This window comes from Solanum tuberosum, unplaced genomic scaffold (genome assembly GCF_000226075.1).
Source record: "Solanum tuberosum cultivar DM 1-3 516 R44 unplaced genomic scaffold, SolTub_3.0 scf00008, whole genome shotgun sequence".
Taxonomy (NCBI): Eukaryota; Viridiplantae; Streptophyta; class Magnoliopsida; order Solanales; family Solanaceae; genus Solanum; species Solanum tuberosum.
Genome location: NW_006238934.1, coordinates 1,671,981 through 1,693,040, shown reverse-complemented (window position 1 = coordinate 1,693,040; position 21,060 = coordinate 1,671,981). Strand labels below are relative to the sequence as shown.

General features: G+C 31.5%; 3 protein-coding genes across 4 annotated transcripts; all 3 read right to left on the bottom strand.

The window, feature by feature from the left end:
- On the bottom strand, positions 1 to 2,077 carry LOC102603660 (probable protein phosphatase 2C 38). Its single transcript, XM_006339231.2, has 4 exons — positions 1,657 to 2,077; positions 1,036 to 1,403; positions 454 to 690; positions 1 to 225 (listed from the first exon to the last, which is right to left on the bottom strand). Exons 1-4 carry the CDS (start codon positions 1,955 to 1,957, stop codon positions 1 to 3), a joined length of 1,131 nt encoding a protein of 376 aa, XP_006339293.1. The 5' UTR covers positions 1,958 to 2,077.
- Positions 2,078 to 3,212: 1,135 nt separating this feature from the next.
- On the bottom strand, positions 3,213 to 5,931 carry LOC102603321 (type-2 histone deacetylase 2). 2 transcript variants are annotated; one of them, XM_015309534.1, is made up of 4 exons: positions 5,746 to 5,931; positions 5,426 to 5,546; positions 4,472 to 4,836; positions 3,213 to 3,652 (listed from the first exon to the last, which is right to left on the bottom strand). In XM_015309534.1, the coding sequence occupies exons 2-4, from the start codon at positions 5,534 to 5,536 to the stop codon at positions 3,415 to 3,417; spliced, it is 714 nt and encodes a 237-aa protein (XP_015165020.1). In that variant the 5' UTR covers positions 5,537 to 5,546; positions 5,746 to 5,931; the 3' UTR covers positions 3,213 to 3,414. The 2 variants fall into 2 exon arrangements, with proteins under 2 accessions (XP_015165020.1, XP_015165016.1); XM_015309530.1 differs by having other exon boundaries at positions 5,779 to 5,931.
- A 5,439-nt stretch (positions 5,932 to 11,370) lies between these two features.
- LOC102602984 (E3 ubiquitin-protein ligase SGR9, amyloplastic-like) lies at positions 11,371 to 13,261 on the bottom strand. The gene is made up of 2 exons (XM_006339229.2): positions 12,637 to 13,261; positions 11,371 to 12,152 (listed from the first exon to the last, which is right to left on the bottom strand). The coding sequence occupies exons 1-2, from the start codon at positions 13,200 to 13,202 to the stop codon at positions 11,828 to 11,830; spliced, it is 891 nt and encodes a 296-aa protein (XP_006339291.1). The 5' UTR covers positions 13,203 to 13,261; the 3' UTR covers positions 11,371 to 11,827.
- Positions 13,262 to 21,060: the final 7,799 nt, after the last annotated feature.

Below are 21,060 nucleotides of genomic sequence, written 5' to 3'. Positions count from 1 at the left end.
CTACATTTTTGGAGAGGAGGGAGTGCCTCCTCTAATGGAGAGAATCGAACTGCGAGAAGAACTTCTATTCATAGAATATGGATCAATAAACACAACTACAACTGTTATATCATCATGGAAATGCCTTCTTACTCCTCTATCGATCTTTTTTAGGTCCGAATATCGCATTTCTCTTTTCTTTGCTGCTATATGTAGAGCAGCTTTGATAAGTTCTCTAGCAATTCCCTGCTAAGAGTAAAGAGGAGTATAGGTTAACAATCTGATTCAGAAGCTGTGCATTCAGTAATGATCCTCGATGTAGAAATTTATGTTGCTCAGACTCTTCAAAAATGTTGTCAGGTGCGTGGTGGATCCTCCAAAAGTAGCGCAGTTTTGGAGGATCCAACACTAATTCAGCAGCATTTTGGATAGTCCGAGCAACATAGGTAAAAATAGAGATTATTGAAAGCTTACATTTCTAGGATGACTGTGAACAATGTCAACAGCCTCCTGGTTGCTAAGATGGTCCCATAGACCATCCGAAGCAAATATAACGAATTGATCCTTGGAACTGAGTTTGTGAACTGATATTGATGGCTCCGCGCTGAGGATTGGTTCTGAGAAGGGCTCTGGCAACCTAAATCTTGCCAATAATGGTGCCTGGTTGAACTCTGACTTCTTAAGATATGCATCACCAATGGACCTTGAAACCTATATCAACACGATATATTAGGAACATCACTATCAATCAAATGCCTTTGAAGATCAATTACATCAACAATTCTTAGATGTATTTTAATTCCATTTGGCTCGGGGCATTAGGTATCCTCTTGTTGCCAATATAAACATATGATCGACCTGACATTGCCTGCGTTCTTGATGAGAGTTGTCGATAAATTGATGCAGAAATACATTTATATGTTGCATACAGAATCATTGATCAGGCAGATGGAGAAAGAGTACTTCTAAGGTAAGGAATGAGAAACACGAAAATAAGAGCTTCTGTTATTAACAACAGACAACCAAAGAATTGAGACTATATTTATCAACACATACCTGTATAATACCTTTCACACGCCAAACGTTGTGTTTGAGTACCACAATCTGTGAATCCTGAGGATGCAATGACCTAAGCTCATCTCTCACGGATTCAATACTAGCATTATGCTCTGTTGACAATTGAATAGCTGCTACACTCTTTGCAGCTTTATCTACTCTGCCTAGTACTGCACGCGAATCTCCAACATTCGCGGTATATAGAAGTCCACTACATATTACGCCGGCCAAGCAACATGATCCTACTGTTGCAATTTGTGGCTTCTCTTGCCATTGTCTCTTTACAAGTGACAAAAACTCCTCTTCAGTTTTCAAGAAAGATTTTCTTATGGCATCAGCAGAAATTTCTTGATGCTCTGATGCAAATTCTGAAAATGAGAATAAGATTACAAAGATGAGCTCAGATTTCAAACACAAACAACTTTGGATAATAATACATTGAGAGGCGGATTCAAGATTTAGACATATAAGATAGGGGTAAGGTCTGCGTACACTCTACTCTTCCAGATAATCACTCATGGGGTTACATTGGATATGCTGTTGTTGGATTCGACATATAAGGTTCGTGACAAAATCAATGAAACATCATGCAATCGAATTAAAAACATTACACATACGTACTCTTGAGATTGGAGAACATAGCATTGTTTATAAACCGCGAAGTCTCAGGTCCTCCATGTCCATCATAGACACCAACAAATGTTCCCTGAGGACCTAATTTCACAGAACTCAATGGCCCTGATTCCAGCTGACTTTGATCTTCCATCAAATTATTCGCTTGTATAACTGCCATTGAAAATTCTCCATTTGCATGAACTCCTAAATCCTTATACCACATTAATCCTTTAAACCTACCATTTGGATCTCCACCTCTACGACTACCATCCCGTTTAACAGAAGGCCTCCAACACAACATAACCATGTTTTTTTTCACTTGCAATTAGTACTATCTATATATGAATACGCGATTTCTCCAAATAATAACTAGCAATTTGGAATATTTTCATTCAACAAGTTACAAAATTTCTCGAGGATTCATATAGCTGACTCCAACTCTGAATGATTGACAAGCACTACAAGGCCTATAGATCATGAATATGTAACAAAATTCCAAAGAAATGAAATAAACCAAATGTGTATGGGCAAAATTGAAGAAAAAGGTTTTATGTGAGTTCAAAGAATATAGTATATGGTCAATCTTTGTGGTCCTTATATGAATGTGTCAATTTTCAACAACAGCCTTAGCTGTAAAAACCCATAAAAAAGATGTGACAGAGTTTGTCTAATTTATTGGATCAAAAGAGGGAATGGGAAACAAAAAAAACAAATTTGGGATTTTGGAAGTTCTTTACCAAATGATCTTTTTTGGGTTTTGATGTTAAATGAGATCTCAAATTGTTTGCCACAATCTTTTTTATTTTTATTTTGTGGGTATATATAATACATGGTGAACCTCCGTAATTATCTCTATTTGAGTGTCTCTATGCTTCTTGGTTGTTATATTTTTGAACAATTTAAGTTATTGTTATAATGGTTGTGATTGCGGTTAGGGTTCTCTCTAGGTCTTTAATCATAAGGCTAAAATTATATTTTTAGTTTTTTTTTTTCATCAAGCTTTTTTCTATTGTCACTCCGATATTAACGATTTACGCGTATTTACGAAATTAAAGGATCTAAGAGAAATTGTATTAGCACGCGTATTGATATTTTACTTATAAATTATGTTAATAGTTGTCTTTAATTGAAAAAGAATTATAAGAAGAAAAAAAGTGTATCTAAGAAGAAGAAGAATTTTCAAATAAAAATACTATACGAGACTTTATTTATTAATTAGGAACAAAAAGATTTTAGCTTTAGGTCATCAATTTTATTGAATTGCTCTCGCTATTTTATTTTTTTACGTCCATACGTGAAAGCAAGATGGTTGGTGTCACAATGTCATTTTTGAAGAAAATGTTTCTCATAAGGAAGCCATTTTCCAATCAACTATCATAACTTTTAATTTTAAGTGTGTTATTATAAATATTTAATAGTACTGAACTTTTTTTGTTAAAACTTGTACCCGATTTGGTATTATTATTATTATTATTTAATATATGCAATATGTTTTTTGATAAATATTTTTTACTTACCAATCAAATATATGACAAATTATACTTCAATAAATATCTTTGATCACCAAATAATGTCCTTTATTACAAGAATATCACATAACATCAACCACAGTTTGCTTAAATATAGTATGACATTATCAACATATAAATGGTGCAAAAAAAGAAAAATTAAAATATATACATATAATAAGATCACGTTCAATTAATATTGATTAGCCTCATGGTACTCCAAATTAAGACGAACAAGATTTGTTATATATCTAAGTTAGCCAACTTTAATCGTACCACGTCCTCTCTCCATTTGTGTCTGGAGTTTCTCTTTAGCATGCCTTAGTGCATCAAGAACTTCTCTAACAGTAGCATCAAGAACAATTGGATCAATTGATTTTGGCTTTGGCAAATCTATAGGAACTAATGCCAAAGAGTTATTGACATTGTCTTCTTGAAAATCCCTTTCATCTTCTTCACTTAATTTCCCTTCCTCTTGGACTACTGATTTTGAGCTAGAACAATAGATAAAAATGTTAGATCAAATAAAAGAATCTAAGGGAAAATAAATAAATTTGCCTCTTTACTATTCGAAAAGGTTTAAATTTACCTTCTGTTATACTATTTGAACAAAAGGGCTATAGATGTTAAGTCTGAGGTCCAAAATATACCCCTTTCCACTGTGAGGCGAATTGACGTCCAACATGACAATGAAAAAGTGTACTCAATTATTTTTCCCTCTCATTTGGGTCAATTTTACTCCTTTACTCTTTGATTTGGAGTAATTTTACCCTTCTACTATTCAAGTAACATATTTTCATATTTAGAAAAATGGACGTTCGTTAGTAGACATATGTAAACCTTTTGAGCATATAAATCATTATTTCTTTTTTCAAGATTTTTTTATTTTTTTTTCAAAATTAGGGTAGGGAAAGAAGATTATAACGTGGAGAATCAAACCCTCGCCAATAAAATGGGAGTTCAAATAGCCAACCAACTGAACTACTAAGATTTCCCCATAAGATTTTCAACGTCGAGTTTAGACATTTTACATACTTTCACTGTCCCTAATTACTTGCCCACTTTTGAATTGACACACCTATTAAAGAAAATAATTATTGACATAGTGAGTTTTACCATTTTACCTCTATTAATTATGAAATGAATGAATTAAAAACTTAAGATTTTAAAAAGTTTTGAGCTTTTTTAAAGTAATTAATTGAGGGTACAATGGGTAAAATTTTCTTGTCCTTTCTTGATTTGTCAAAATGAATAAGTAATTAAGAACAACTTAAAAAAAAAAGTGGACAAGTAATTAGGATCAGTGAAAATACCTATTAGCATCTGAATTTGAGAATTCCAGCTCCTTAGAATTGTTGTCATCATCATCTTTGCTATTTTTGTCAAAGTTGATTGAGTTTTCTTGGGATATGAGCTCTTGAGAATCTTGAAAATCACTGATCATAGAGTCTTTAAATTGGGAGTTTTGTTCAGAGATTATTTTGCTGCTGTTACTAGTAGTTGTAGTAGATGTAACAGATGAATTTTCACTTTTATCAAACAAACTTGATTGCTCTGATTCATCTGAAATATAACATACGTTCATGGATTCAAGCTTTTTTATAAAATATTTGAGCTTTTTCTCAGCTTTGTTTCTTGATTTGCTCTCTTCTTTCAACTTTTTCTCCAGTTCAATCAGCTGTAAATTTCAAAATGAAAAAAAAAACAATTATGTTGCTCGGACTCTTAAAAAAGTACTTTACTAATATCATTATAGGCGGATAAAGATAAAGTAACAGTATATAAAAGAAATTGATTTATCATCTGTAACATGTATCTGTCCTGCAATTCCGAGAAGGAATGTTATATCGAAATATAAGAACATTACTGTCGACAGCTTAAAACAAAAGAGGAGTGAATAGGGCTTACCGATCATCAATACACCCTCTGTCAAAGCCTTAGACACCCCCACCCCACCCCCTTATTCTCTTTCTATTAAAAAAAAAACTAGTTATCCGTGAATGAGAACAGAACTCGTTTTGCTTGTTGGCTAGTTCGAAAGCAAGTTATATGAGGTGATGCACAATGTAGATATATCAGATCCTTCGAAAGCTATGCATTTTCAAAAAATCAGACATGAATGAGGCAATATTTTTAAAGAATCCGAACAATGTAACTTATAATCAAACAAATCTAATCATGAGAATACAGTAGAATTAGACAAAATGTCCACTCCTAGCATTTTTTCACTAAGAAAAAAAAGAGATGAATAAAATTTAAAAAAAAACCTTGTTTCCCATAAACTCTGCATCTTCTTTTGCTTTTTTTGAAGCAGCTCTTTCTGCAATTAATCTTCCTCTTAGACACTCCACTGTCCTCAAACCATCTTCTTTTTCCATTTTCTTCTCACTGAAAAAAGGAAAAAAAAGAAAGAAAACAGAATATGTAAGCAAATTTAGACAAACCACACTAAAAAACAGGGGTGGGTAGTTATCAGAGTCGAATTCAAGATTTAAACTTTAAGAGTTCAAAATACCACCTCATCTGAGTTGGTAGATTCAAAATCAATAATTTATACATATTAAATAAATTTATAACAAATAATTACATAATGTAATAAAGCTACTGAGCTCCGTTGAACCTGTTATTGATTTGCATTTTCTTCTATCTCTTCTATTTGGCTCTTACATCAAGAAAGTAAATTCTCTATAGTGTTGATTCCCTTTTAATAAGGGGACTCACACCTCAATTTTATTTATTTTTTAAAATTTTGTTTTTATTGTTAGGTACTTTAGGAGTGTAGATTTTGCAAAAATCTTTTATTTATATGAGGATAATAAAGTAGGTAGGAAGAATTTGAATTAATTTTAAATACACAACTGTAGAGTGTCGCCCCCACTCACTATAAATGACCTTTTCTGTTACTTCACTTCAAAGTTGCACCTGTCCCACTTTAACTTCTCATTAATACAATTTATATTAAGTAACATAACAATTTACATGATTCAAATGAATAAAAAAAATTGTAGAAATTTCTAACCATCTAATTTTTTTCCATGACTGGGCCGGTAAGTGCATATTGTTGTGTTAAAGTCGGGACAAAATATTCTTAATATGATATGATATGATACGGAAGTTTTCCTACTATAGCGTTGAAAGGTATTATTACATTTAATATATAACTTTTTTTCCTTTCTAGCGATTAATATAGGACGTTCACACATGTAACAATCTCCTCACCTCATATACAGGGGCAGAGCTTGTATAGAACTCGATCGATCTCAATAACTATTGTCAAAATTTTATACTTCTCATAAGAAATCTGTTGAATATGTATAAATTTTTAATTTAGAACCCAGTAATTCAAATAGATTAGAATTCTGAATTCATAAACTTTAAATTCTGACTTCGTCTCTGCCGATCGATTTATTTGAAAATGAACCGTGTGTAGTGTCCAGTTTAAGTTCTCACTAATGCGATATGTGAAGTTTCAAATTGTTTCATAATCTGTGGATGTAGTTGAAGAATTGTAGTATTTGTAAGTTAAACTCATGTTTAGACTTTATAAGTTAAAACTTTAAAAAATAATTAAAACTCGTCCTCTTTTTCAAACTTTAGATTCTATTTTTCAAATCTAAAGTTGAAATAATTGATCATTGTAATTAAAATATACTAGTAATAATTAATAAAAATATATTTGAAATTTTGAAATCAAAGAGGTTGTGGCTAGACTATAGTCACGTGATATTCGCAGCATTTGTCCGTAGTTCAACCGCCCAAACCGCACTGTTGTCTCTTCGCTTCACTCATTGCTCGTGTTGATTATTAAACAAATCTTAATATAACAAACATAAAAATTATATTTGTATGTTATAATTATAGTTTGCTTAATTGTGCTATATAACAAATTTTATATTTGCTATGGAGCTTTTAATTTGTATAATTCGCTAAAAATATCCACTTTTATACAAATTGTTCGATTTTGTATAAATTCATTTATACATTGTAATTTGTATAAAAAAAATATGTATTTGTATAATTATAAGTGTATAGGACGAAAATATATGTATTTATATTTGTATATACACTTTTCTCTCGATTTATACAAATACAACACATTTTATACCGAAATGTATAAAATGGCTAATTGTATACCGAAAATGACTAATTGTATACCGAATCAAATGGCAAAAAAATGGGATGTTTGCTGCGAATTACAATTAAAATAAACTATGGCTATAACATTTAATTTGAATTAATAGTTTGTTATTTCATATAATTTTCCCTTGATTATATCCTTTTATTTCCCCGAAATCGTATTAGGTGTTTATATCAAATTAATTTAATTTATTTTAATTGAATAATTCAATGAAGTATGTAAAATTATTAAATTATAATTACGTATTAGGGTACAAGATTAGTAGGTTGTGGAATATCATTTTATTTTTCAAGGATTTTAAGCTTGTTGGTATTTGTCTTTGTACTAGTTGTATTAACGTAATTCTTGCTTTTGATATTTATCACCATCTTTTGTTTATTATGTTCCGATTATCACACTATATGTTCTTCTTGCTTCCCTTAACTAATGGTTGCTATGTTTTTTGATTCTTTGTACTTGAATTTACTACGTTTGAATCGAAAATCTTTCGAAAATAACTTTTCTATCTTTATAAGAAAATGATAAAATCTGCATACACTATATCATATCTTTAGACCCAAATTGTAAATCTCCATTAAATATACTATTGTAATTAAGTACTAAAATTTTTCATGCAAATACATATAATAAATGTATATATTGATTTGATATAATTGAATGACATTTTTTTATTGATAAGAAAAGAACGCCACAATCTGTCCCTACCAACGTTGAAGTATTACTGCTGTACTAACTACTTTAAAATTATTTCTCAACTCTACATAAATACTTGCTCTCTCCCCCTCAAATTACGTGATATTTATTATTTCCTATGTCCCTAATTACTTGTCAACTTTTGAATTGACATACCTATTAATAAAATAATTAATGATATAGTCATGAGATTACCATTTTATCCCTATTAATTATGAAGTGGATGAATTAAAAATTTAAGATTTTCAAGAAGTTCTATCTTTTTTAAAGTAATTAATTGAGGATATAATAGGTAATTTTTTTTGTAATTTATTGATTTGTCAAAATGGACAAGTAATTAGAAACAACCAAAAAAGGAAAAATGGACAAGTAATTAGGGATAAAGGGAGTAAGTAATACTCACTCTGTCCCTTTTTATACTCCCTCAATTCCATATTAATTGAATTTTTGAGGTGTTTCACATCCTTTAAGAAAAGTAGATTAAGACATAAATTGAACATAGTTTTCCATTTTTACACTTATTAATTATTGTCAAATTTATTGAAGTCATCACATTGAAAATCCAAATGAAGGGTAAAATTGGAAGAACACTCTAAAAATAGTCTTGAAAATTGAACAATTTAGTAAATTTGAAAAATGGAAAATACCTCAAAAATTCAATTAATATGGAATGGAGGAAGTATGTCACATTTTTACTTTGCACTTGCATCAAGAAATGATGTAACTCTACCCTTCTACCCTTATTTAATTTTTTTGGAACTCAAGTTTTCAATCAATGAATATGAGTTGATTTATTTTGATTAATTAATTTAACCAATGAACATGAATCATTTACTTAGCTTTTCTAAGTTAGCCAAATGTATATTTTCAAGACTAATAACTCACAAGAGTAAAAAAGGAATAATGTGGTAATTTATGCATTGCTTTTATGAAATGACAAATATTATGAACCAACTATTTATAGAAATGGATGACATATAAAAAGGGACAGAGTAAGTAATATTTAGGAGGAAATGAGAAAAAAAATAAAATTTATGGTATACTAAAAATTATAAATATTAATGTAATTACTTTCATCCTATAGTGCAAACATGACCTTTACACTTTATTTTCAGCACTCTTATAATTGTATTCATCTTTATTACTATTATTTGTATTTGTATACATTGTTTTTTCATATTGATTTATAGATTTGATCAATTTTTAAGACAATTCAAACAAGCTCGTCGAATATTCCTATTGATATAGAGGTATAACGACACATGATGCTTCTCACTTCACTTGAACCTCACAATCTCTGTCAAAAATCCAAATAAGGAATTGATATATAACTATAACACGATTTCTATTAAATGTCCTGCCTCATGAAGTTCTTTTATCAAATGAGTCGTTTTATGGGTTCACTAGCAATTTGAGTGACATTGCTATTACACTCTACACTTGTCTCTATTGAAGGTGTCTCAAGCGCTTGACGTTGATTTAAATTTCGTGCTTGAATTTCATATTGAGTTATCGATGACAATCTTTATAAGTACAATGGTTATGATGAAAATGGACAAATTGAAAAGCAAAAAAGTAGGAACTGCGTGACAATTTAAGAAAACCTCCATAATAACCGTCACGGCCACATACAAGATTATTTCTTAATTAATCGAGGTTTTTAAAGTTAATATATGATCATTATGACCTCCCTAATATGATTTCAATGTTTCCAAATAAGTAATTTGCATGGGCTTAAAATTACAATGATATGATATCATCAATATTTACATAATCTAATGTGTGGATCGGCTTATGACCGCCGCCACAAATTGTTATTTTTTCTTAAAAAATAAATAAATCATAGATTTTTAATATACACCAAGCTTTTGTAATAATACATATAAATAACATATTTAATGTAAATGAATTTCATTAAACAAGTGCAAATAAAAAAAATATCACAAGTTCAAATTCATGTCAAATTAAAGTAATACAAACTCGTGTATTACTCCCCTAAAGTTGCACTTGAGAGTTGCAACTTTAAATCCTTAGAAATTTAAAATAGTTCCATGTACCAAATAAACATTAAAAAAAAGTGTACTATGTGTGTTTGTCTGATAACTTGAGTTATTGCCACCCCATCTTTTATTAAGATGAAGTAAGCTCAATCTTCATATCACTAATATTAAGCGGAATCAATAAAAACCTTAAATATGGTTAGATAAACATATATGATATATACATATTCTTATATATACATCTTGACCCAAAAAGAAATTTCTACTTTATAAAAAAAACAAGTTCATATGAACCTTTGCCTTTTACAAAGATTTATAAGATTATGGATACGAGAAAGTTGAACATTATATTGCGATTGAAAAATTATAAAAAGTGATAGACAGTTGTATTTTCTCCTATAAACATAAGACATCAATCATACAAACTTAACTTATCTGCTTTGAAAATTTCACCATATAAAATTTACTAAAGAAAAAGTTCATAAGGAAAAATCATACGCAAGAAATTCCTACTAGTAAAATATAACTATTGATCTAGCATCTAAATTTTCGATTGACGATATAAAATTGCATATATGATATTTGATGTGAATCTTATAATAACCTAAATTAAATTAATATTAATACACATATAGTAATCACTAGTATACCTATTCTAGACGATTTATATCCACTAAAAATTATGTTTAATTAAATATCATTACACAGATTAAAATGAATATCTAGCGTATATCTAAACACATATGCTCAGCCACAAAACAAAAGAATCAACGAAGTACGTTATCAAGAACGAGTGATTCCCATTGCTTTACCTCTATTAATATATTACACATTTTCCATGTTAATCCATTATATTTATTCGTTTTCAACTAATATTCAACGTTATTAGTAATTGGATTCGCAGTATATTTATATATATGTAATAATTTTTTAAATATAAAATATAAAATCTATTCATCAAAAAGCTTTAGAATTCGTTTGAATCTATAAGATAATCCATTGATGTGCTCTTAGAGACGCAATTAGAATAAATTCTATAAGTTCAATCTCTGATGTTTTATTAATTAATAGTCTATAGTTTTAAACTGAAAAAAGATTAAAATTGCCTTTTTTACTATCCAACAATGAACATTTTTTCCCTTCCGTTAAGAATTTGCACAAATTTAAATCCTCGTCGTAATAAAAGCGGAGGCATTTATATCCTTAATGGACTAATAATCCACAGTTAAATTCCTACTAAATCCAGATTAATCCTAACTATTCGCATTTAAACCAATTAAACTCCCAAATTCACATATAATGATAAACTTCAGCATATATTATATATATTTATTATAAAATATAATTTTTACTTTATATATACAATATAATTTTTCATCGAAATCCGTTACTACAAGATCTTTATAATCAAAGAGTGAGCCTAATTCGGACCTCAACATCCTGCTGCTCATGGTATTTTAAGTCCAGTAGGCTCTGCCTTAACCTATCCTCAGACACCCAGCCCTCACCAATCTGCTGACATTGCTAAATGTTTCGGCACGAAACAAGCTTTTCTGAATACGATAGATTCGAAAGTGGCTAAAGAAGGCTGAAACAAAAAACCTATGCTTACGCGCTTGCGATTCGTGTCGTGCTTTCCGTCTAAGTCCACAACTCATGATTGACTAAGACAAAACATGTATATCTATGCATTTGCCACGTGTTCTAAGTGGAAAAAAGAGTACTCCACTTGTAACAATAAATTTTGTACAGATATTTTTTTGGATTATTGATAAGCTGAAAAAGATAGCTACTACAATTTAATCCACTAATTTAATTTTCTGGCTGCAATTAATTAACTACGTGGCACCACCACTAATCTTAGCCAGAACATCCCACAACCGTTGGATCTCAGCAAAAACATCATCTGACGGTAACTGAAACCGACAACATGGACAAGTGTTTGTCTTCTTCAACCAAGGCAATATACATTTCCAATGGTAAAAATGATCACATGGTAATTTACAAACATCTCTCCCTAATTTCATGTCTTCTTTACATATCACACATTGATCATCTCCACCACCGTTAGATGACGGCAACGACACCACCACCGCCACGGATGCCGCTAACATCTTCTTGTCTTTACGTTCATCATCATTACCAGTGACGGAGTTAGAAATTCTAACAAGAAAATGAAAAAATATTAGGATTTTGAACATGTTGTGTTACTCAAAGATTCTTTTTAACTATGTCAAGGAGTACAACATTTTACGTGTGATAATGATATATATGTTAGTTGCTATTAATACTAGATTAATTAGCAATTACTAGTTTATTTTATAAACTTAATTGTATATGTATCTTTTAAATTGTTAAGATCATATAACCTAAAACCTTCGTATTTATAATATTTTTTTCTCAATCTTAATTTATATGACATATTTTTCTTCTCAGTCAACATTAAAAAGAATAACATATATTTACGTTCTGTAACAATTTAACTTTAAAATGTTAATTTCATCGATGATTTGTAACCACAGAAATATTGATCTATGAGTTGTTTTAGGCCAATTTTTTAATTTTTTTTTATGTTTAGTCAAACAACATCATATAAATTCAGACGATGAACGTATATATATATTGATGGGGGAGAGAATGTTTTTACCCATAGCTCCGCCCCTGGTCACCACCATCGCTAGCCATGACATTAACAAAATTCTTGCACTTAGCCACTAGCTCAATGAACTTAATTATCACTTCACTACAACAACTTTCAATACCGGATAGTTTCAACATGTCCTTAGCCATATAGTCACGAAGAATATTGCGCCAACACGATAGTGGGGCGTTGTGCAACGCCCCAGGCTCATGTTGGCGCAATTCACATAGTAGTAAGAGCATCAAAACCGCATCCACATCCCGAAGACTCATGGTAGTGATTGATGGTGATGGTAGTAGAATCGTGTTTTTCTCCACGAAGTAAGCTAAAATCGCGAATTTAGACAAGAGGTGGCGGGCGATGAGGAGGGATTTACGGCGGAGGGAGAGGGAGTTGAGGTGGTGGAGAGTGAGGGAGAAGAGGGTGGGAGAAGAGAGGAGAGAGAAAATACGGTGGCAGTTGTGGTGGTAGAGGGAGGAGAAGTGGTGGGTGAATTTTGTGAGTTGAAGAGGGGTTAAGGTAGAAAGAACTTCCATGACTATGGCTTCTAAGGATTTTTGATGTTCCATCATTTTTATGGGATCATGTGCATTATTGGTGGTAAAAGGAATTGAGTTTTTGGTGAAAGTGTGGGGTTTATATATAGGGTGTGTGTTTGACTAAATCATGCATGACAATTTAACTCTCTCTGTCCCAATTTATATGATATAATTTAACTCAATACGAAATTTAAGAAAGAATTAAATTTCTAATCTGAAATAAATCATAAATGTTTATGTAGCTATATTCATTAAGGATAACATAGATATTTTAGAATTAAAGAAAATATTTGGGACTTTTGATAGGTTTTCAAATATATTATTGAACATTTTTGATCTTTTAATGTATTTAAAAAGTGAACACTTTTAAGTTTTCATTAGATATAGATGCTAACAAATTTTATTTTCTTATTAAATTTAGGGAACAGCGCGTTGGAAAAAGATTTATTTACCAAAAATACTAAAAAAGTATTATCAAATCTTAAAAATAGCAACAAAACAAATTGCATTAGACCAAAAACAACCACTATAAGAAAAGTTGTATAACAAAATTATGGCCACATATGAAAGAGACACGAGAGGAGGAAAAGTAAGACAACTGTAGTTCAAGACTATATAATCGTACATTTGAGAATGAAATTAATCAAGTTGTATAAATTGAAATTGTGTAAAAAGATTAATCTATAGTTCTATAAATTTTCGACTAAATTTGAATCACGCACTGCAATGTCTATTTGAGGATGACCCTCCAAATAAATTTTCCATATCTAGAACTCAAATCTAAATTTTTTGATTAAGAATAAAGCATTTCTATCACAATTTCATATGTTAGTACAAAAATTACCTGTAATTATATGTGTGTGGGACAATATAATGTGTTAGTGGGACATATAGGGATGTGAGGTTGGTTGAGTAGAATGGAATGGAGTGGCTAGGAATATAATGTCCACAAGCTAGTGTCTTGTTTAAGCAACTTCAACAATATGGTCCTTTATATTATCACGAACAAATTACATATTTGATCGATCGATTAAAATAATTATATTCACTAATTAAATATAATATAAAAATATATTTTATGTATATTATACATTAATATAAAAAAATTACATATTTTCTGATTATTATTTTGATGAACGATTATTTTTGTATTATTTTTTATTTTTATTTTCATTATCTCTGTTAACAATAAGGTGTAAAAGAACAAGCAGAAGAGTATAAAATGTATTTCCCCACTCTTGGAATATAATGACAATATCATAGAGATGATAATAATTTGAGCGGAAATCATAGTCAAAATATAGCTTTAATTATTTGATAAAGAAATAAATTAATGTCATTGCTATATGAACTATTACTTTTAATGTCCATACAAACAAATTTATAATTTATTAGATGTACTATATGTTGTAATTCTACCCTCTTGAATTCTATACAGGAACACGTAATGACTACTTGTTCCTATTTGTTTGAAGCTTAACAATAAATAATTTCGTATAACAACTTGCTCAGCACTTTGTATTATTTATAAACCTTCAAATAACACAACGATTACAAAGTTATGTAACCTAAGGAATTATAAACTCTAATTCCTAACTACCCAAGACAAAACCCCCCAGGTTTTAGTCTTCTATCGTTCTTCAAGTAATTCAACTTGTCAAACGAAACTTACTCACAAACACTTGATTGTATTCAAAACTCTTGACTACAATCGTACAATTTTTCTCTCAACTCGCAGCACTCCCCAAAATAAAAATCAAAACTCTCTCAACTCTTGATCGTGTTTTGATATTACTCTCAATGTAAGTGCGCAATTTTTTTGAAGAAAATAACCCCTTATTTATAGATCAGAATTCCTGTAAGTCCCTATTCGACTCAACTTTGTCTTTGCCGCTACAAAGCCTTGTTGACCTCAACTTGGACTCCTATTTGTACTCGACCTCTTTCACAGAAACCTTACACATAGTAGTTTTCCTTATTGATTAAGAAAACTTCCTTAACCTTGAATTCCTACTGATATACGTTTTTGACAAAGCACTTTTGTATCACGTATGCACGACCTGTTCTATTCACTTTGTCATTCTTCAAAACTTAGAGGCTTTAACAAATTCCCCCTTTTTGACTATGGCAAATTCTTTCCGCTATCGAACAGGTAAACACCATATGCACGCTTTCCTCCCCCCTTTTGACATTAGGCAAAAAAATATGAAAATAAAGAGATATCCAAGCCACAAGCAGTAACATCACAAGAAGCTATAAAAACAAACACACCAAACTGAGTCATTAGGTACATCACAGATCAGAAACAAAAGCCATTATCCACAAAAATATAAATGTCTACTAAAGACTTGAAAAAGTGAGGACCCAAAACACAAGACATAGCACACTAAGAGGATATTTAGACAGATGGTGGTATAGCAGAGGACGAGGAAGATAAGTCTTTGGTTAGTAGTTCATAGAGGTGCTTCAGACGATCGGAATTAGATAATCTCTCAGTATTCAACGCAACCTGAGTCTGAGCAAGCTCCTCTTTAAGCCTTGAATTTTCTCAGCCAATCGATCATGCTTCAGACCATAATCAATGTGCAACTTATCTATTACAGCAGAGTGTGAAACCTGTAGTGCAGTAATTTCTTCATTCTTAGCAGTCAATGAGGCTCTCAATCGTTGCATATGTGCATTTGCCCCTCTCTTTGTACCAGGTATAGTTTCATGATTCACAACCCCTAATACATCCTTGATGGTCTGAATCTTCCACTCCCTAACAGGAACACAAAAATGTTCAAACACCATACCAAGCCAGAACCCATACGTCAGTCCACGTTCTTTTTTATCAAACACACATAGACCATGTATATGACTGAGAATCAGGGTAGGTAAGTTAATTTGGATCTTAGATAGCAGCAACTCCATAAGAGTAAGATCCAAATAATTTTCCTCCGTCCTTTTTTGCATGCGAGGTAGTACTATTTTATGCACAACATCAAACAACAAACGATGCAAGGGTAACATAACTCCTTTATCAACTCTGGTATACTCATTTAGTGTAGGATAATTTGAGAATCGGCGACATATTTCAAGAGCAGAGATGTTACCCTCCAGAGGTGGCCAATTTCGCTTAACGTAGTGACCCCATCCATTATTTGGTACCCCGAGTATAGAGGATAAAATCTCAGCATTGAGGGTGAACGAAACACCACAAACAGTACTTGAAATTGACGTATCAGACCCTGTCGCATTAAGGTAGAACTCCCTGGTTTCCTCTCTACCCATTCTACGCCTAAGGGTTCCTTGACTAAGTAGTTCAGTCCATCCTTGGGCTTGCACAAGAGCCAGTAATTCACTCATCTCGTTACCCCCAAATCCAGTAATTACCCTACCCCTAATCACAGTTCTTCTCCTAAAAGATTATATGCCCTAGCAGAGGCAATTTCAACAATTTCTTTGGGACCAGACTCTTTCGGTTTAGATGTATTTCTTTTTCGTTTTCTACTCTTCTTTGGTTCAATGTCATCATCATCAATCTCTATAGGATTATAAGGTAGAACAAACTTACTTTGCACCGGGCGAGTAATCTTAGTCGACTTAGCAAGAAGCATTGCGTCCCGAGTACGTTGTACAGATTGAGTCACTCGAACCGGAGCCTGCACTGATGGGTTAGAAATAAGACTTTCATGAGCATCTGGAAGAATCATAACAATGGGTCGACAAGAGTTTTGACGCAGTCGTGAATGAAGTCTTTTAGAAACTAGTTTGACCAACGGAATATCATCGTCATTGTCACAAGAAGAATGCGCTTGTTCCTTTGAGAATATTTGTTCCCCCTTACTACGTGCTATCGTTTCATCTCCTAAATCAGACCCCAAACTCGGGTTTCTTCTTTCCCCCTGAATTGATGCTTCTTCCATAAGAGGATATGCGAGATGGGTTATTCCGCAAGGGTCAATGAACATGACAATAGGTAATTCAACGAGGTTTTCTGGATTTTCAAAGGGAATAAGGGCAAGGTTTAAATTTGAGGGAGATGCCATGATTTTGAAAATAGGGTTTGATGAATTTAGGGAAGAGACAAATGAAGGAAAATGGGTTTCTGTGGAAAGTGAAAAATAAAAAAGGTTTGAGAATGATTACAGGGAAATGGAAGAGTTTTTTTGGAGAAGAGGAACATGTTGATTTGATGGAGAAGTCAGATTGATTTTTATTTTGGCGGTTTTTAAAAAAATCCTTCTGACAGGTATTTAATGCGGGAACGAGTACCAGTGCACAAGTCTTAATGTTTTGGTCTTACATAAATAAGTATAGTAGACATACCTTTTAGTGTAGGATAATGATTTTTGAAGTCCAAATCCTTGAGTTCCTAATTACCTGAGAATGATGAATTCGTTAGTTAAAATTCATTATGAGTGTTGACACCAATTTTTGTCCCACCTTTCTTCTAATTTATTTCGTTGAGCTTCTAAATTACTAATAAGTCGAATACATTCTAATTCACTATTATTTTCCATTTATCACTATTGCTATCGTAATTATCTATATTACTTTAACTTTTATTATTTTTATGATTATCATCTTTAGTATCATTTTCACTATTTCAAAATTATATTTCTTATCAATGTTACTATTAGTACTTTATTGTCGTCTTCTTTAAAATAGATTGTCGTTACTTTATTTCAAGATTTTTTACTTACTAAACTTTTTATATAATGTATATTATACTAGTTAGAAGCTCAAAGGAATTAATTTAGAGAAGAAAAGGCCCAAAGTATTTCTGTAATTCAGCCAATCCTTTTGCTATCCGAAACGCAGCCCAATAGGCCCATGCGTTTCAGCCAAAATCCCTAAATCTAATCCCCTAAAAAAAATCAGCCGCTCAGTCATTTTCTCACGCTATCCCATTCGAGACAGAACCTTCAAACTCTTTTGGGCAAAACCAGAGTTGATACGTCATTTTGGTGCAAGAGGGGTGCTTTTCCAGAACTGTCTCCATCTCTATCACTCAGCTCTGACCAATTCACGTGAAGCTTGACCAAAAGACAACGTTCAAATTTCAAAATACATATTTTTCAACTCGAAATCCCGCCCAAATGATCCCAGAGATTTAACCCTCTCTATAAATACTCCCTCTGTTTAGTCATTGAAGGGGAGTTTTTTTTTTCTTGCAAAAGAAATCAGGAACAAGTTTAAGCATTCTCAAGAACACTCCTCTCTTATATTTCAATATCATCTTACGGAATATTTTCTATTCTATTCTCTATTTTGCTCGATTTTGTCGGAAGAACGAGATTAGATCTTTGATCAACGACCAAGTTCACTGCTCCACAAAAGGTGAAAATCTGAACCTATTCTGATTTATACACTGTTTTTGTTGTTAGAAGTGATATAAATAAAGTTCATAAAAAATGGTGTTTCTTTCAAGCTGAATCATTTACTGTATGTTTTCTTATGCTAACCGGAATATGAGTACTAGTAAGTAATAAGTCATATTTTGTTTAGTTTTAAGTTATGGTAAAGTTTAGTCGTAGCAATATTTTGTTGCCAGTTTTATTTCATGTATAGCATTGATTCATAAAAGTTTTTTTTTGTTTACATCGTTAAATATAATCATGCCAAGTTAAAAGCAGGATAACCACAAGAATAAATGTTGGGTAAGGAAATATTATTACTTGGCCTTAAATATGACCATCTGCACCAAAACATGAATTTGAGACTATATTTCTTGTATTGAAAATACAAGCTTGTGTTATGCCAATAACATCGACTTGTTGGGTTTGTTTTTCTTATTTAAAGAGGTCTATGTTTAATCACATGTTCCGCTCTGTTGGTTATTCCTGGATTATGATTTATTATATTCTTTTCTTCCAAATACAAGTTCTAACTTATCGTGAATCTGTTTACCCTTACTAACTACTTCTTTTTTCCGTTTTCTTTGTTTGCATGAATACCGGAGTTGACGAGTTCTACGAGTCCTGCTTAAGACTCTATTTCGTCGCTAGACCTGTGACCGGCATTTATTCTCCATTCCTTGCCATTTGTTTCTCTCGCCCCCCTCCTAAAAAATCTGAACAGAGGAGGAAAAATTTTGAGAATGCAAAGTTGTCCGTTATATTTTCTTTCGTGGTCACTCAAGAGTCGTCGAAAGTTGGCAAAATGTTTCACTACTTTGATGCATTATGATGGTTTACCTATCTACATTTGCTTGCTTGTATGATTTAAAACTAAATTTTAATTATTTGCTAATCCATTAGGACTTGCGATTAACACAAGAATTTTATTCGTAACTATATCAGTAGCTATTTAGTCATTTATAATATGATACCCTTTTTAAGACTTCACTTTAATACTCTAATAATCACTTGATGTCCTTTTTAAAAAATAAAATAAAATAATGTACTCAAGTTTTGTCAACATTTACTATATTTTTTAAAACACCTTGGGTTAATAATGTTATTTTCATAATTTGAAATTACTATTTTTATTATGGTCATGATGAGTCTATACTCTAAGCCTTTTAGTTTCAAACTTTCTAAAAATGAAATTATAAATCTATGATTGTGAGTTAAAAAATGATTTTACTTTAGTGTTTTTTATTTCTAACTTTCAAGTTTTATTGGCAATAACTTTGTTTCCATGGATTTGACAAAACAAGGAATGATTTATTTTAACTTAAATTTGTCCATGTAAGCTAGTTTAGACATAAAATTTTATACCTTTTCTTTTAAACTATTTTTTATCCAAACACTCTCTTATGCTAATATTCTATTTTTATACTTAGCCTAATTAATTAAGTTCGGTCGGTTAACCATTTTTAATGGATCTTAAAGGATGCCTCATTCCTTCCCTTTAGATTAGTTGAACCCTTATCTAGATTCTCATGTTTAGTGGACCTTAAAATGAAGTTAATTTTAGACAATGACTTTAATCAATTTAGGTGCCCTAATTCACCCTAAATAATTAGGTGGCGACTTCTTAAATTAGTCAATTAACTTTAGAAATCTCCAAAATGTTGTACACTATTTTGATCCGGTTAAAATGGGGTATAACAGCTTGGCGACTTCACTGGGGACTTAATAGGTTCTAACCACAACGAATTTTGTTTAATTAGGCTTTTATGTGCTTACTTTAATTACGTTATTTGTCGTAAACTGTTTTTACATGCAACTGATTGTTTGTTTGCTTTGAATTATTTTCATATGATATAAATTATGTTTACATGCTATAAATTATTTGTTTGTTATAAATGTTTATATGTTACTGCTTTTCTTAACTGTCATTCCGTTCATATTTCTCCACTTCTTGGAAATTTACACTATCACACGTACACGCGAGGTGTGTTTTGCGCACCCGCAAATTTCTTTCAAAACTCCAAATTTAGGAGAGTTGGCATATGCGCGGGGTGTCCGGATCTTTTTTCGTGTGACCGCGTAGCCTTCTCACTCGAGTAGTCCACTCGGGAACCTTGTGTCTAGTAAATCCACTCCTAGTTTACCTAGAGTAGAGCTAAACCAACACACTTTACAAGGAACATACATCATTTCATGACCTAAGAGACTTTATACCCTTGGTGTATTAAGTCCATTAGTCGACTTTACCATAAATGTCCAAGTGGGTTTCCGACCCCAAGTGATGACCTATCATTATTTATGTGCATATTTGAGAAATATTTATGCCTAAATATGGACCATTTGCTCTAATTAATTAAACTTTAGGGATGATATGACTAACCTTTCTGTGACAGATACGAAGACTTAACGATGAAATACAATAAGTGGTGATCTCACCAAAAGGAACCAAGAAGGATGGACATACTAGAATTTCTTTTACTATAGGAAGTACTTTACATTGTATTTATTAGACATGTAATAAATAATTTCATTATCTAGTACTTTATTTT

What these genes read in the sequence shown, in the direction of transcription:
- LOC102603660 (XM_006339231.2), bottom strand. Translation starts at nt 1,957, where the DNA reads ATGGTTATGTTGTGTTGGAGGCCTTCTGTTAAACGGGATGGTAGTCGT. An exon ending in TATGTTCTCCAATCTCAAGA is followed by an intron (nt 1,404 to 1,656) that starts GTACGTATGTGT and finishes TCTCATTTTCAG; the next exon opens with AATTTGCATCAGAGCATCAA. An exon ending in GTGTGAAAGGTATTATACAG is followed by an intron (nt 691 to 1,035) that starts GTATGTGTTGAT and finishes GTGTTGATATAG; the next exon opens with GTTTCAAGGTCCATTGGTGA.
- LOC102603321 (XM_015309530.1), bottom strand. An exon ending in CAGAGTTTATGGGAAACAAG is followed by an intron (nt 4,837 to 5,425) that starts GTTTTTTTTTAA and finishes TGAAATTTACAG; the next exon opens with CTGATTGAACTGGAGAAAAA. An exon ending in TCAAATTCAGATGCTAATAG is followed by an intron (nt 3,653 to 4,471) that starts GTATTTTCACTG and finishes CTATTGTTCTAG; the next exon opens with CTCAAAATCAGTAGTCCAAG.
- LOC102602984 (XM_006339229.2), bottom strand. Translation starts at nt 13,202, where the DNA reads ATGATGGAACATCAAAAATCCTTAGAAGCCATAGTCATGGAAGTTCTT. An exon ending in GACCAGGGGCGGAGCTATGG is followed by an intron (nt 12,153 to 12,636) that starts GTAAAAACATTC and finishes TTTTCTTGTTAG; the next exon opens with AATTTCTAACTCCGTCACTG.